Raw genomic sequence first — 14985 nt, 5'->3', positions numbered from 1 at the left:
GCGGGGTGGCCTGCAGAAGGACGTGGGGGCAACAAACACTGCAGCACTGGCACTGCGTCCCTGCAGAGAAAGGCTCCAGGCAGAGCCAGCTGCAGCATCCAGGCCCCAGGCTGGGATTTATGGCCAAGTGTTTGGGAATAACCAAGGAGAAAATGTTTAGTCTCCTGAACGTGACTTCCTCTTGTCTTCCTCTCCCGGAGTTGAGGAGCTTCCCAGCAGTGCAGGCGGAGGCAGATGGCAAAGGGACGAGATGAAGTGTTTGGAATTGGCTCCACTGCGTCCCCTGCCAAGGCTGAACCTGCAGGGCGGAGCTGTGCTGAAATATTCATGGGGCTTTCCTCGAGTAAACAGCATTAAAAATGCAGTGAGCGTTTGAGTAACAGCCATCAGCTGTGCCTCCTGGGCTGGAGGAGTGTGTAAAGAAGGGAAGTTTCTTTTCAAGCTGCAGGGCTGAGAAGTCTCCCCTTCCTACAGGGCAGCAGCCATCTGTCATTCAGGCAGCAAGAAATTGGAAAAACAGCCACTGCTGTTTGACCTTTACTCCTCCAGGTGTGCTGCAGCCTGAAGACCAAAGGGGAACCTGGCTTTGGGGCTGTTCCCCTGCAGCACCTGGGCCTTCTGCACCTGGCTGCAGATGGGCTGATGATAAGCAGCAGCTGTGGGCTGGCCCTTCTGGTCTGCCCAGCTCAACGTGCCCGCAGCTGTGGGGCTGCTCTGGGTGCTTCTCACAGAGGAGCTTTTGGGGGGGTGAGAGGGGGATGGCAGCTGGGAGATGGGTTGGGAGCTGAAACAAGGAGCCTCTTCAGCACGCCCTGAGCTCTGCAGTGCGCACGGCACGGGGAGGGAAACCCAAGCTGCTGGGGGAAGCAGTGGCTGTGAGCACCGTGCTGGCATGGTGAGCAGTGCTGCTGAGCAAAGCTGGCCTCTTCTGTGGCACCTGGGCTGTCGCTGATCTGCTCCCTGCTCCTTTCCCCTGGGTCCGGATGCAGCTGAGCACCATCCCTACAACCTGCCTGGCACTGGGGATGCTGCACAGAGCTGTGGGAGCCCCGCAGCAGAGCTGAGGATGGAGCACGGTGAGTTGTGTGTGGGCAGGGGAAGCGAGGGGCCTTGCCTGGGTCTCAGCCTCCTCCAGAACCCGTGGCTTCAGTGCATCACCGCGGGGCAAAGGGTTGAAGGTCCCAGGTATAGGGGCACAGGGACCTGGGGATGTATCCAGAGAGCAGAGGGGTGAGGGATGGATGAGGCGGTGTTCATCTCTCTCTGTTTCCTAAAGATTCTGCCAATACCTCAGCCAAAACACTCTGCACCACCTGGAGGCTGCTGCTGCTGCTGCTCGGGGTCATGGGGCTGCTGGCGGCAACAGTGGCTGGAGCCTGGCTGCTGGGTCAGTACCTGCAGAACAGCCCCAGCTCCCTGCCCAGCTCCCTGCCCAGCCGCGCTCCTCACCTGCTGCTCTCCTCTCCCAAAGGGTGGCGCCTCGGGGGCCCACAGCCACACGAGGGCTTGGCCAAACCACAGGCATCAGACACTGTGACAGCATGCAGTGAGGGCGAGGAGGAGCAGCCCGTGGTCCGCGGGGCACCTGGAGGAGGTTTCCCCCTTCCCACTGCCCCTGCTGAACCTGAGATACTCCTGGATAGTGAATCTCTGCTGAACCTCTCTCTTAGCTCAGCTGCATGCTGCAATGGTTTCACTTTGCTTTTACATCCCTCTGCGCTGCCCAGCAGCAGTGCACGGCGTGGTCCCACCTTTGCATGCTCCCTCCCAGCAAAGCCGGGCTGAGAACGCTTCAAAAGTTTTATGCGCAGTTTATCATTCACTACAGATTGCTTTGCAGTTTGTTTTGCCGTAGGCCCCACGTGAAGCACTGCAGGGAGGTGAGGTCGGTGCTGTCAGTGTCTTTCAGGATCCAGGCAGGTGCCTCCCTGCTGGCGGTGCGGCTGCAGGACCGGTCCGGATGGCTGCTGGCCTGCCATGAGCGCTGGCAGCCCATGCTGGGCACACGGCTGTGCCGGCACCTCGGGGCGCTCAGGTGGGTGCCGGTAGGGATGGGAGCAGGGCAGCAGCCCACCCCTCCCTGGGCTGCTGCTGTTCCTTCTGCAGAGCAATACATCAGAAGGGGGTGAACCTGACAGACGTGAGGGTGGAGGACGGGCAGGAGTTTGCCCAGGTGGGGTCCAGCCTGGGTGACGTGTGGCAGATCAGGTGAGGGCTGGCCTGGGCCGTGCTGGAGGAACAGGCAGGCGCTGCCTTCACCCAGCGGGCAGCTCCCTGAATGCGGTCCCCACACACAGGAGCAGCTGTGAGTCGGGCCGCGTCGTGGCACTGCAGTGTTCAGGTGGGTTCCCCCTTCTTTGCATACCTTCAACCTCCACCCCTCGTGCCCACTGAGCTCCGGCCCTGCCATAGCCTGCGGGCAGCGCCCGGCACCCGGGGGCCGCGTGGTGGGGGGCATGGATGCTGCCCCTGGGCGCTGGCCCTGGCAGGTGAGCATCCGCCACGGCTCCCGGCACCGCTGCGGTGGCTCCGTGCTGGCACCGCGCTGGATCGTCACCGCCGCCCATTGCGTGCACAGGTACAGGGTAGCCCTCAGCACGGGACCTGCGGTGGGGGCGCAGGATCTGTGCTGGGGGCTCTGGGCTGCCCCGGGGGCCCTTCTGTCCCCTCAGCTACCGATGGCAGAGCGCATCGGGCTGGACGGTGCATGCTGGTGTCGCTCATGGCTCGGCCATGCAGGAGGCTGGGGTGCCGGTGGAGAGAATTATTTCTCACCCGCTGTACAACGATAACAGCATGGACTACGACATCGCTCTGATGAAGCTGCGAGTTCCCTTGAATTTCTCAGGTAAAGTGCTGCTGTGAGGCCCCTCAGCCTCTCCTGCCATGTGGGGAGCAGTGTGCGCAGCTGGGCTGTGCTTTGGGTGATGCCAGAGCTGCATGTTTCTGGAAAGGCACCCGGGGCTGTGCTACGAGCAGCTCTGGGCCCAGCCCATCCCCTCACCACCAGACGCCATTGGAGCTCTGTGCCTGCTGCCCTCCCACCAGGACCTGCTCCCAGGCACGCCGTGCTGGGTGTCGGGCTGGGGCTACACCAGGCCTGACCAAGGTAAGCCTTGTCCGTGCTCCCTGTCGGCCCTTCCTGTGCTGTGTGCGCAGTTCTGCCACTTGCTTCTCCTCCTCTTAAAGCCCCACAAGTCCCTCAGTGTGACCCCATCTTCACACAGAATCACAGAATGGCCTGGGTTGAAAAGGACCAAAATGACCATTTAGTTTCAACCCCCTGCTGTGTCCAGGTCGCCAACCAGCAGCCCAGGCTGCCCAGAGCCACATCCAGCCTGGCCTTGAATGCCTGCAGGGATGGGGCATCCACAGCCTCCTTGGGCAACCTGTTCCAGTGCCTCACCACCCTCTGGGTGAAAAACTTCCTCCTAATATCCAACCTAAACCTCCCCTGCCTCAGTTTAAAACCATTCCCCCTTGTCCCATCACCATCCACCCTTGTAAACAGCCGTTCCCCCTCCTGTTCATACGCTCCCTCCAAATACTGGAAGGCCACACTGAGGTCCCCGCAGAGCCTTTTCTTCTCCAATCTAAATAATCCCAGTTCCCTCAACCTTTCCTCATAGGAGAGGTGCCCCAGCCCTCTGCTCATCTCAGTGCCCTCCTCTGGACCCGCTCCAAGAGCTCCACATCCTTCCTGTGCCTCCTGTCCCCTCCTGCTCCCTAAGATCACATCCCCTTCTTGCTTTCTCCCTCCCTCCCCAGCACAGCTCACCGAGACGCTGAAGGAAGCCCTGGTGCCGTTGATCAGCACCCAGAGGTGCAACAGCTCGTGCATGTACGCAGGAGAGCTCACGGCCAGGATGCTGTGTGCCGGGTACCAGCAGGGGAAGATCGATGCCTGCCAGGTGATGGGCGGCCGGGGGCAGGAGCACAGCAGAGGGGCTTCGGGGCTGAGCGCCGCTGTGCTCCATCCCTGCTCTGTGCAGGGTGACAGCGGGGGCGCCCTGGTGTGCCAGGATGAGCTGGCGTGGCGCCTGGTGGGCATCGTCAGCTGGGGCCGGGGCTGTGCTGAGCCAAACCGCCCGGGGGTTTACACCAACGTGCCTCAGCTTCTGCCCTGGATTTATGGCGTCACTGAGGTACGGCAGCAAACGGCAGCACTGCGTAGAGAAACCCCACGGCCAGCGCTGCTGTCAGCACCCTGCCCTCACCCCAGTCCCTTTCCTTTTCTTTACCCAGATCTACTAGAAGCAAGGGAAAACCTACCGCATCAACGCACGGCCCATTGCACATCTGAGTGAAGAAAAGCCCAGGGCTAATTCCCACTGTTCCTATGACCCCCAAAGGAACGGCCCCAGGCACCACCAGAACACGTGGCCGGTATAAACAGTTTATTAAAGAAAATAGCAAATTGCATTTCTGTGAACGATGCCCACGGGAGAAGCGGCGTTTGGTTTTTTACTGAGTGCAGTGTGTGAAAGGACAAGGACTCCCCCGGAGATGCGAGTGGTGTGGGAACGTTCTGAGCCCTGGGCTGTGAGAGGGGAAGGGGGGAAATAATACACAAGATAAAAGGAAAAGCTGGAGGTCCAAGTGATGCCTGCCATCCCTGCTGCCTTCCTGCAGGCTGGATGCGGCGTGAGCTGCTGAGTTCTGCACCCATGGTCAGGAATGCAAAGAGAATTCAGATCAAAGCCCAAATGAAAAGGATCCAATGGTATTAAAATATTCAGCTCTCAAGGACTGAAACTTTTGTCTGCAAGCATTACATGGTAGGAAATAGTTTTTGTGCAAAGAGGTACGTTGTGGCCTCGGGGCTGTGGTTCAACAGCAGCTATGGATGAGTTTTCCAATTAAAATAAACACGTATTTCTCAAAGCCTTCTGTAAAGTAAAGGACAATGCTATGAGTGCACACTTAATTCCCTTCTTGTATTATCCACGTTTATCTCATTCTTAAAGGACAGAAAAATTACTACTGCAAAGACACCAGATGTCAGATCTACTGCTTCATCAGCAGAAGGGGAAAGGAAGGAGCAGAACTGGCTTTCATAGCTGGCAGTGAGACTGAAGACAGAAAGTCAGGTTTAAGATATTTGCTATGAGAAATCAAGCACGAGGAATTTTGCCACTTGTGCAAAATGCTCTGACCCCGTAAACAGCTGACAAGGAATGAGGTCTCCAGTTTCACTCCTTCAAGGTCTGCTCTACAGGGAAACCTGAGCAGAACAGGTGGGGAAGAGCAGAATTTGGCACCTGAGCATTCTTAGGAGACCAAATGCTACCACCAACGTGGGTTTCATCTGTATTTGCAGGGACAGATGAGGTAAGAGACAAAGGGGCTGCGTGGCCCCTGATGTAAAACTGTAGGTAAGAAAGATTGATGGGTGAGAAACAGAAATCCCTCTATAGGCCCCTGAGGCAAACAAGCTTGAGATGATGTACAGCACCTGCATGACAGCCCCACCTGCAGCACTGCTCATTCTCACTAAGAGAAGCTGGAGAGAGGACTTGACTTACTGCCTACGCTGGGCTTACAGAAATGCAAGAGGATGGGATTTAGCAAACACCACAGAAAGCACCTCTTCTTTAGCGGGACTGCACACCCACCAGCTCAAAGCAAAACCCAGGATCTGTGCATAATGCCTCCAGGGAGGAAATGGCACTTTCAAGCCCAAATTCCACCTGCCTGGCAGATGGAGCAGAAGCAGTTAGTGTCCATGTGCTATTCACCTCTGATTTCCTGGTCTGAGACTCACAGAGCCAAACCATTTGCCCTAAACACAGGGAGGAAATACAGGAAACCTCTCTCTCAGTCAAGCCCCCAGGAAGCACACACCCAATGCTATGCTTTTATAGTCCAGTACAAGAAAGGTCAAATCTAACAGAAATAGATCAAAGATTCAGTTCGCTGTCCTTTATCAGAAGATGCAACATGTAGGAGTTAGCAGAGCTACTTGATCTTGGCCAGTGCTGCTGCTCTCCTCTCTGTGTTCTGGAACAAGGCTCGGATCAGACCCTTCACTTCTGCTGGGGAGAACTCAGCTGCAAGAGGTCCCTTCCCATCTGCCCACCTACAAGGGAGAAAGAGCTTTGGTTAACAAAACTGCATGGTAACCTCACATTGAAACAAACCTTTGGGGCTTTCACATCAAGTCACAACAGTTGTCCAACTCCTGTGATGAATGGTTAAGGCAGACTGAAACGCATCAAGCATTTACAAGCATGGAACAGTGCTAAGCCTGGAAGCAAAACAAGTTGGTTGCCTGTTAGCTGCACGCAACCTGAGTCCAGAATTACTTATATGGCATTTAAAGCAGACTTTTCAGTTGAGCCTGCAGATACCTACTGATCTACTATTTCTTGGAGGTTGGCCTGCAGGATGATCATCAGCTCTTTGAATGTCATCCACTTCTGCACGTAGACTGGAACCTCCTCTTGGTATTTCTTGTTCTTGTCCTCTTCAGGCAGCGGAGTGAAAACTTGAGGCCCCTCCTCCACCATGATCCTGCAGAGCGAGTACAGCCTGTCTGCATCTTCTGCAGAGATGTCCTAGAATTGAACAAAGAATGTCCAAGAATGGAACAAATCGCTAACAAAAGAGCTGCTGGATGTGATTTTGGATCACTAGACAGTAAGTGAGATGAAGGCAAAAACCAACTCGAACCCCAAAATGGGGCTGTGTGCATGAAGGCAAAAAGCATTTCATATTCTCAAGCAAATGTATTTCACAAATACTATTTAATCAAGTTCTCTGCAGTCACCTCAGAACAAGGCTTGTGCTTCTCAAGAGCAGATTCACTGCGAGGCAGAGTGGTTATGAAGAAGGTCTGAGTGGTTTATGAGGAAACACAGGGAGCGCCAGCACAGCAAAGAAGGCAAAGCTTTTTGGCAGGCACAGCATAAGACAGCATCCCAGCTGCTACAGGAAAAGCCCTGTTCACCTCACTGACAGCAAAGGGCCTTCAAGATACAGACCAAAACTGGCTCCCCTGAAACCTCAGCTTGTGAAGAGCTCCTGGAGGTCACCAATGTTCAGACCATGCTTATGCTTGGCATGTCCACATCATGCAGTTACCTCCAGGGCAGCAATCCTAGTGACCATTTCGGAGAGCGCTGTGTTCAGTAAGGTGCCCATGGCCTTGCAGTACACGTTCACTGGAAGGACATCCTGCCAGACTTTCCCCAGTCTTTTCAGCTGATGCAGTACCTGCAGTGTAACAGCTACACGTTACTGATGTGCTACCAAGAAGAATGCTGAAGAAGCACACAATGATACGGGCACTGCACACAGACCAAAGCAAGCTCTAAAGAAGCGTAAGGCAATGAAGTACCACATTCAGCAGGTGCTCCTTAAAAGAAAGCAATGGCTTCAGTTTGCATTGCAGCTTATCAGAAACTGGACACCTTTTCCTTGAACAACGGAACATAGAGATGTACTGCAGGAAAACTTCATGATTAAGAAACTGCTGCCTTGGTGCAAGCAGACTTGAACTCAGCATCCCACAGAATGAGGCACAGCCCAAGGACAGCATCTACAGACAACAGCACATCCAGCTTCAGCTTTGCCTTGCCTACCTGCCTTATGGCTTTGTTTGCTGCAGAGTAATTTTCCTCATCATCCATATTAGAAAAATTCCTGGCACTTGACAGCCTCTCCAGGATTTCTCCTTTCTGCACTCGCATCTGGGCCAGAAAACACTCCATCCCTTTAGGAGAAAAAAACAAGCAGAGAGAAGCAATTAAGGAATTATTTGTTTGTTCTGCTGATGCTGATTTAGAGACTAAGTGCAGAATAATAAACCTGCCATGATGTTGTATTTTTAATAGAAATTTCCAGTCTCCAGTCATTCTCACAGAGCCAATTCAATCAGGCCCAGCCACTGCATTCAATAAGCTCTTGCACAGCTTGGACTCTGAGAAAGCTGAGCAGCAGGGCTCACTGTGGATGACAGGCTCCTGTTAAGCTAATGGCAGCTTATTTCAGAACTTGCTCCCAAAGAATAACCTAAAGAAAGTGTCAGAATAGTCAGCAGCAGATCCCCAAATATCTGTGTGCACAACACCTCACTGGTAACAGTCTGCTCTTAGAACTATGCACCAGACAAGGTGAGCCCTGTTTAAATAGCCCAGTCCTCTACAGCTGTACTGCTTAGAGCCAGGAGCTCCACACACCTCCCTGCCAAGATTTCCTTGCCCCAAACTCGTAAATAACAGCTTAACAGCCTGTTTGAGTCAGTGGATACATTCTGAATCATTCAGCAACAAAAACCAGCATTAATTACCACATCACCTATCGAGGTACTTCAAGACTGAAAAGTAAAATTACCAAGTCTCCTAAAGCCAGGCACCAGGTCGACAAAAGTAGCTGCTCCATCACACAGGATGCTGGTCAGGCGGTACCGGAACTGATGCCCCATGGTGAGCAGGTGGTGAGCGATGTACATGCAGTTGTTGTGGTGAATAGCTGCAAGCTGGGGCAGTTTCTGGAGGTTCTCTCTGTCTCGGGAAGGAGAGGAGAGGAAGAAATGTATGTATTTAGGCCTGGCTCTGTTAAACTGACATACGGACGCTGCAGAAACAGTCTGACTGAAAGCGATGTTGCAAAGGAGGCACTGCAAGCAATGCTTGATAAAGCCACCAGCTGGAAGGGAAGTATACAATCCTCATTGCTGCTCTTTCTTACAGGGAAAGCAACATGAAAAATCTTAAAGGCCACCCCATGACAAAGCCAAGGGTGAGGGCTCCATTCAGTAGCTGGATATGACAGAGGTTTGTAAGACCCAGGTTGCAAGACTCAGTTTTATACTGAAGATGCAGCTTCAGCTCCTGCTGCCTGCGCTCCCACCCATGCAAGGGCCAGCAGGCACAGAGCCAGTCTCATTCATGCCAAAAGAAATATGAAAAGCCATCTCCTTGATCATAAGACCGCCAGCTAAGAAACTCTCAAGCAAATAATTTGCAACAGGTATGATTTATTTAGGGGGTAAAAGCAACAGCTTTTTCCCAGCAGAGGAAGTCCTCAGCAGCTTTTGGACTCGCTGGACAAAAGAGAGATCGAGTGGGATGGTTCCAACAGCGCTGTGCTGACTGCAAAGCAGGCCTGAAGTCACACATCACACACTTACCTGTGGTACGTTGGCACTACATCATAGAACAGCTGGAATATATTCCGCACGGAGTAGAAGAGCTGTATGCAGCTACAAGGAAAACAAGGCTCACGTCAGTTCGTCTGAATTAACATCTGTGCGCCCAGTGACTCTCGCCCCTCTCTTAAAAAAGGTTTTGTTAGTGGTAAAGCACATTCTCCTTAATGAACAAATGAAAAATCAACCAGGGAATGGCAATAAAGGCAACATCCTCCACAATTCACAAAGGCTTCTCACAAGAGCTGTGATGACCTTGAAAGTTCAGCGTGGAGGAGATGAGCTTCAGAGCACAAGTCGGAACAGAGATACGTGAGACCCCACAAACAAAGGGAGCAGTGTCCTCCCTCCCAGCAGGTATGCACGTGTACTCAGCCCTCGCTGCCACAGCACAGTGCAGGGCATTCAGTACCTGGGAAACTCTCCCTCTGCAGGGTTGTGGGCTCCAGTTTTTAGAGCTGGCTGTATGCAGCTTCTCAGAACATTCCACTGCTTTCTTTCAGGAGCCCTGACAGATGCAGAGCTGGAGTTTTTTGCTTTCACTCAACACGCATGCAAAAAGAAAGCAAGAACTCACCTCTGAACCTTAGGGTGCCATCCCTTATTGGGTTGGAACAAAAGAAATGGCTTTTATCTTTTCAAACAACAGAAACAGACCACACGATAGATACGGCAGTGAACACAGCAGTAGCATTTCTCCCAAACAAGAGACTGAGGCTGTGAACTGCCCTGCGCTGCCACTGCTGCTCAAATATGGCAAAACCCACCTGAATGCTCCCTGAAACCAGAGCCTGAAAGGTTGCTCTGCTCAACCAGTGCTCCTGCTGCACCAACCTACTGCACAAACCCAGGCACGCAGCCTTCAGCCAAAACACAGCACAGCTTTAATGATTAATTCTAATCTTTAAGTACCCTCTGCTCTCATGAATTCCTTCTAATCTATTAGCAAATGCTTAGTGTTGCCAAAGGCAATACATATCTGACTCCCAGAAGCTACAAGCTGAGATGTAATTCCTACCACTGATCTGTGCTGGCTGTAGTCTCCAACAGTGTCTGATAAGCCAGCTCCATCAGCTTCTCCACCGATGCACTGATACGGCACGTGGGCAAAGAAAACGTGTACTGGCTCAGCTTAGAGTCATTGTCCAAACTGAGCACCTCGTTAGGAAGGAGTTTAGAAGCCTTCTGCATTTTAACATGATCTCCAGATCCAGGATCAGGAAGTTTTGGTAGGGCTACGCAGGAATCAGGTGTGATCTAAGGGAAAACGAAAGAAAAGCATAACTATAACCAGAGCCCAGAGAAAGGAGACTGTGTGAGGTCAGAAAACACTGATTTGAGCCTCACGGTAAGCATTAAGCTGCAGAAATGCTCTGAGACTGCTGGAGCTCTCATGACTTATGAATGACACAGAAGGTCATGAAAGCCTACAGTTTCATGCCTAGAAGCAAGCCCTGCAAGTGAATCTCTACGTTGGCTTTTCTTTTTCTAACCCTGGTCAAAAAAACCTACAGAAGTAAGCTTTGGGTATTTTAATACCTAGCTGGTGAGATAACCTACTTGAGTACCTTCTAAAAAGACTCTGAAGCTCTTATTTGCCAGGATCCCCAAATAGTAGTCCTCCATAAGAAGGACTCAGCTGTCCTAGACAAGCCTTCTTCAACAGCCACGTTATTTTCCCACAGAGAAGAACAGGATGGTGCATCAGCAGTACCTTTACAGTATTGTGTATTTCTGAGGTCATCAGGTTTCTGGCTGCCACAATCACATCCTGGCATTTCTTGTGAGCAAAGTGGGAATTGACGTTACGGGCGTATTTCAGTAAATCTGTCGTGTCTCCATTCAAAAACTGCATTTTCTTCAAGGCTTTTTCAAATTCCTCGGTAGATTTAATCACCTGAAAAGAGCAGACATTCTCCATCGATACCTGTGGACTGCAAGTTTCCTAAAATCAAACAACAAAATTAAAGCTGGATAGAAATTCTTCCACTCAGCTGGAAGTAAAGGATAAAACCTGGCTGTAAAGATCACTGCCTAACAGCTCTCAGCAAAAGAAAAAGCTGGCTCAGGTGGAGGCCACGATCACACAGAAATCGTCTTTTAGCTGCAGCTTTCTGCTGAAGATGGTCATGTGGTATTTCCACTAAATAAACCTGAAAGACTTTGAGACCTACCTCTATATACTGCTCTAATTTGCTGCTGTTGGTTGGGATCGAATTCACCAGGCAGTTCTGAATGAGGCAGTCTGACAGCTCTTCCCATATCATATCACCCAGCAGTTCTGCCAGCGTCACTCTGCCCTCCTTTCTGTCTTCCACACACTGCTCAACAGGCACATCTGAATTGAAGAGAACAGAAGAGGGTTTTACTATACCTGCTTCCTGGACAAGACCCTTCACCAGTTCATTCAAGTCTTCCTGTCTTTCAAAAGAGTGTACTTCAACTGTTCCACCATTTCATAATGAAGATATTCCTCATATCCAAACCACGTGCAGTTCTGATCAATGTCTGAATTTATCTGAATTTTTCAGTATTAAAAGCTGCTCAGATCTTGCAGACAACTGCTTAAAAACCAGCTTCCACTCCAACTACAAGAACAAGGTGCTGAAATGCAACTCAGACTGAGGCCAAAAGGGAGACAACTTACTCAGCAGGTATTTGTGGAGAACTTCAAGAACAAACTTTATCTTGTCAAAAACCTCCACAGGAGAAGAATGATCCAAGTCAGGCTTCTCAGACTTGAACTTTAGAATGACCACATCTGACTGTTCTTCTGCGAATGGCTGAAGAAATGGGTACGAAATCAGTGGCTTGAGGACATATTTCAGCAACAGCTTGCCTGAGAAATGAAGTAAATAAATAAATGTATGGTTTTGAACAGCAGGAGGCAGGCAGGTTTATTTCCAGGGAAGCCCACCTATCTTGGATTCAGAGATTCTCCACATGAGGTGGAAGAAACCCCACCTGGACTAGCTGCACCAGAGAACATTCAAGAGGCAAAAAGCATTGGGTCTGGTTTCACTAAAGACCATTTCACCTATACAAAACTCATGGAGGCCCGGCAAAGAGCAGCATTTTTAATGCAAAACAAAGAACAACAGAAAAAGCCAGGGCTGCCTTACCAAAAGTTTTCAGCTTGGTGCGCAGTTCTCCAAGGACAGCAAAGGCCTGCAGCACAGAAGCAACAGGTGGGCCTGCAATCTCTTCCTCTTTTGATGGCAGTGTGCATAAGTGCAATTCTGAATGCATCACTGACTCTGGGCCGACGGTTTCTAAAGAAAAGGAAGAAACAACTCTCTGGTAAAGCACGTTCTGAGATGTAGCAGATCTGAGGAGCTCCTGCATTTCTCATTTGGTGGCTAAAGCAATATTCCACCTCTCTCCATTTCCACAAAACGTGGCTCCTGTAAAGAGCATCAGAAGTGAGGACCGAGCATCTTGTGTCACCACGCAGGACAACGGACCCAGAATCAGTCCCTTATTAGAACTGAGAGTACCTTTAGAAGGAGGAAGCTTCCACACAACCAATTTCTGCCATTCCTCTCCCAAATGATAGAGCATGTTCTGTGTCTGCACCGTGAGCTCTGTGCCCAGTGCTTTCAGGATCTTCAGCTCAAAGCCCTTGCGGGATTCCAGCATTTTCAGGCTGCTTCGTGCCTGGTGGGAAAGGTCAAACACAAGCCATGGGTAACTGCAGGCCTTGCGAAACCTACTGAAAGTATTTCTCCACAATTTTGCCATACGTTTAAGAAATCATTATCACCTTTTCCAGTTGTTGAGCTGCTTCAATGTACTTCTTTTCCAGCAGTGCAGTGTTGTACTCTTTCAGAGCCGTATCAAACTGCAACAATCAAGGAGGATCATATATAACTGTGTATCTGCTATCAGACTACGAGATTTTTAACAATGCAGGTAGAGACAGAGGAGCTGCAGTTAGCTGTTCGAAAGAGAAGCCCAGCATGGTGCCACAGGCAGAGCAGCAGACTACTGCTCAGTGACTTGAAGCTGCACTCCCACATTCCCTCCTCACCTCCTGCAGCTTCTTCAGGATGCTCAGAACCAGCGTGTCCTGCTCCAGCTGCTGCTTCAGTTCAGTGAATTCAGCCACAGCAACGTTTAGGTCCCGCTGAACCTGAAATAAAAACCTTCAGTTACAGCCAAATGTTAGTGGGAAGATTTCCTCCTGATGGTGACAAAAGCACGAGAGAGAAAACGTTTGTACCGGGATCACGGCTTGGGTTGGAAGGGACCTTAAAGGCCATCTGGTTCCATTCCCTGCTGTGGGCTGGCTGCCACCCCGTGGCTCCACTGCCCAGAATGGTTCAGGGAGGAGGACAGGAGGTTGGCGTTACCAGCACACCTGCTGTGCCACCTGATAATGACCGTGTCTGTAATTTCTACGGCCGCCCATCACGCTCTCTGCCGTAAGGATCCTTATAAGCACGAGAAACTCCACCAAACGGCTTCTTTTTGTGTACATCAGAGGTTTTTTCAAGGCGTGGGAAGGAGATGAGGCACCAAAGGCCGTCAGAAGGAGCTCAGTGCTCCCGTTATGCTCTGCCACGGGCCCAGCTCCACCGGGCTGCTCCTGCCCTGCACCGCGTGTCACCAAAGGAGCCCCGCGGTGCCGCCGCCCCTCCGCGCCCTCTGCAAACACCGGGGCTGGGGGGGGGAGGCACAGTTTGGGGTTAAACCCGGAGAAAACGGACAAAAGCGGTGACCTCGTTCTCCACGCCGGCCCTCAGCAGGTCGATGTTGCGGGCCAGCCCGTCCACCCTGACCACCAGCTCCTCGGCGCTCTGCATGCCGGGCAGGAACTCGCTGTACTTCTTGGTGATCATGGTGCACACCTCGCCCTGCGGAGAGACTGCCGTCACCGTCACCGACACCGAAACCGGCACCGCCCCGCCGCCCGCCCCGCGGTCCTGCCTTCAGCTCCTCCACACGGCGGGACAGCCGCCCGATGCGGGTGCCCAAATCCTCCTTGTCCAGGCGGCCCGAATGGGCCAACACCGCGGCCACCAGAGAGCCCGCGCCCGCCGCCATCTTCCGCCCCGCGGCACCACGGGAACAGCGGAGCCACAGCGCCATGGGGCGGCCGGGAGGAGACGCAGCAGGGCGGGGAGCGGCTCCGCGAGTGCGTGCGGCCTGGGGAGGGGAATGGTTTGGGTGGAAGGGAGCTGAAGGCCGCCTGGTGCCGCTCCCTGCAGCGCACAGGGACACCCACAGCTCAGCAGTGCTCACAGCCCCGTCCAGCCTGACCTTGGCTGTCTGCAGGGACGGGGCACCACCGCCTCTCTGGGCAACCTGTGCCAGCGCCTCACCGCCCTCACTGCCAAACCTTCTTCCTCAGCTCCACCTCAATCTCCCCTCCTGTAGTCTGAAGCCATCTCCCCTTCTCCCATCACACAGACCCACTATAGAGTCCGTCCCCTCCCTTCTCACAGCCCCTTCAGATGCTGACGGGCTGCTCTCAGCTCTCCTTCTCTTGCCTTCTCTTCTCCGTGCTGCTCAGCCCCAGCTCTCGGCCTGTCCTCGCAGGGAGGGCTTCCATCCCTGCCGCCATTTCTGTGTCCCTCCTCTGGCCGCGCTCCAGCAGCTCCACGTCTCTCCTGCCCTGAGGACTCCACCTGTGGACGCAGAGCTCCAGGTGAGCTGTCACAGCGCACAGCTTTGGTTGCAGCCCAGGGTCTGCTTGGCTTTCTGTGCAGTGAGGGCACACACAGAATCACAGAATGGCCAGGGTTGGAAGGGACCTCAAGGATCACGAATCTCCAGCCACCTGCATGCAGGGCCACCAACCTCCACATTTCACACCAGCCCAGGCTGCCCAG

The 14985-nt window shown here is 52.5% G+C and overlaps 2 protein-coding genes across 2 annotated transcripts; one reads left to right on the top strand and one right to left on the bottom strand.

Moving 5' to 3' along the window:
- Positions 1-1803: 1803 nt before the first annotated feature.
- On the top strand, positions 1804-14161 carry TMPRSS5 (transmembrane serine protease 5). The gene is made up of 9 exons (XM_042882247.1): positions 1804-1810; positions 1992-2208; positions 2298-2341; positions 2413-2578; positions 2673-2848; positions 3011-3109; positions 3769-3911; positions 3993-4145; positions 4246-14161. Exons 1-9 carry the CDS (start codon positions 1804-1806, stop codon positions 4252-4254), a joined length of 1014 nt encoding a protein of 337 aa, XP_042738181.1. The 3' UTR covers positions 4255-14161.
- ZW10 (zw10 kinetochore protein) lies at positions 4383-14212 on the bottom strand. Its single transcript, XM_042882466.1, has 16 exons — positions 14081-14212; positions 13873-14007; positions 13182-13283; positions 12915-12992; positions 12649-12808; positions 12274-12423; positions 11799-11990; positions 11326-11489; positions 10866-11048; positions 10170-10408; positions 9134-9205; positions 8335-8504; positions 7584-7714; positions 7084-7215; positions 6355-6557; positions 4383-6079 (listed from the first exon to the last, which is right to left on the bottom strand). Exons 1-16 carry the CDS (start codon positions 14195-14197, stop codon positions 5959-5961), a joined length of 2349 nt encoding a protein of 782 aa, XP_042738400.1. The 5' UTR covers positions 14198-14212; the 3' UTR covers positions 4383-5958.
- Positions 14213-14985: the final 773 nt, after the last annotated feature.

Source organism: Lagopus leucura, unplaced genomic scaffold (genome assembly GCF_019238085.1).
Source record: "Lagopus leucura isolate 7727_CA_CO unplaced genomic scaffold, USGS_WTPT01 Super-Scaffold_100034, whole genome shotgun sequence".
Taxonomy (NCBI): Eukaryota; Metazoa; Chordata; class Aves; order Galliformes; family Phasianidae; genus Lagopus; species Lagopus leucura.
The sequence above is the reverse complement of the archived record's forward strand: the minus strand, read 5'-3'. Positions and strand labels throughout refer to the sequence as shown.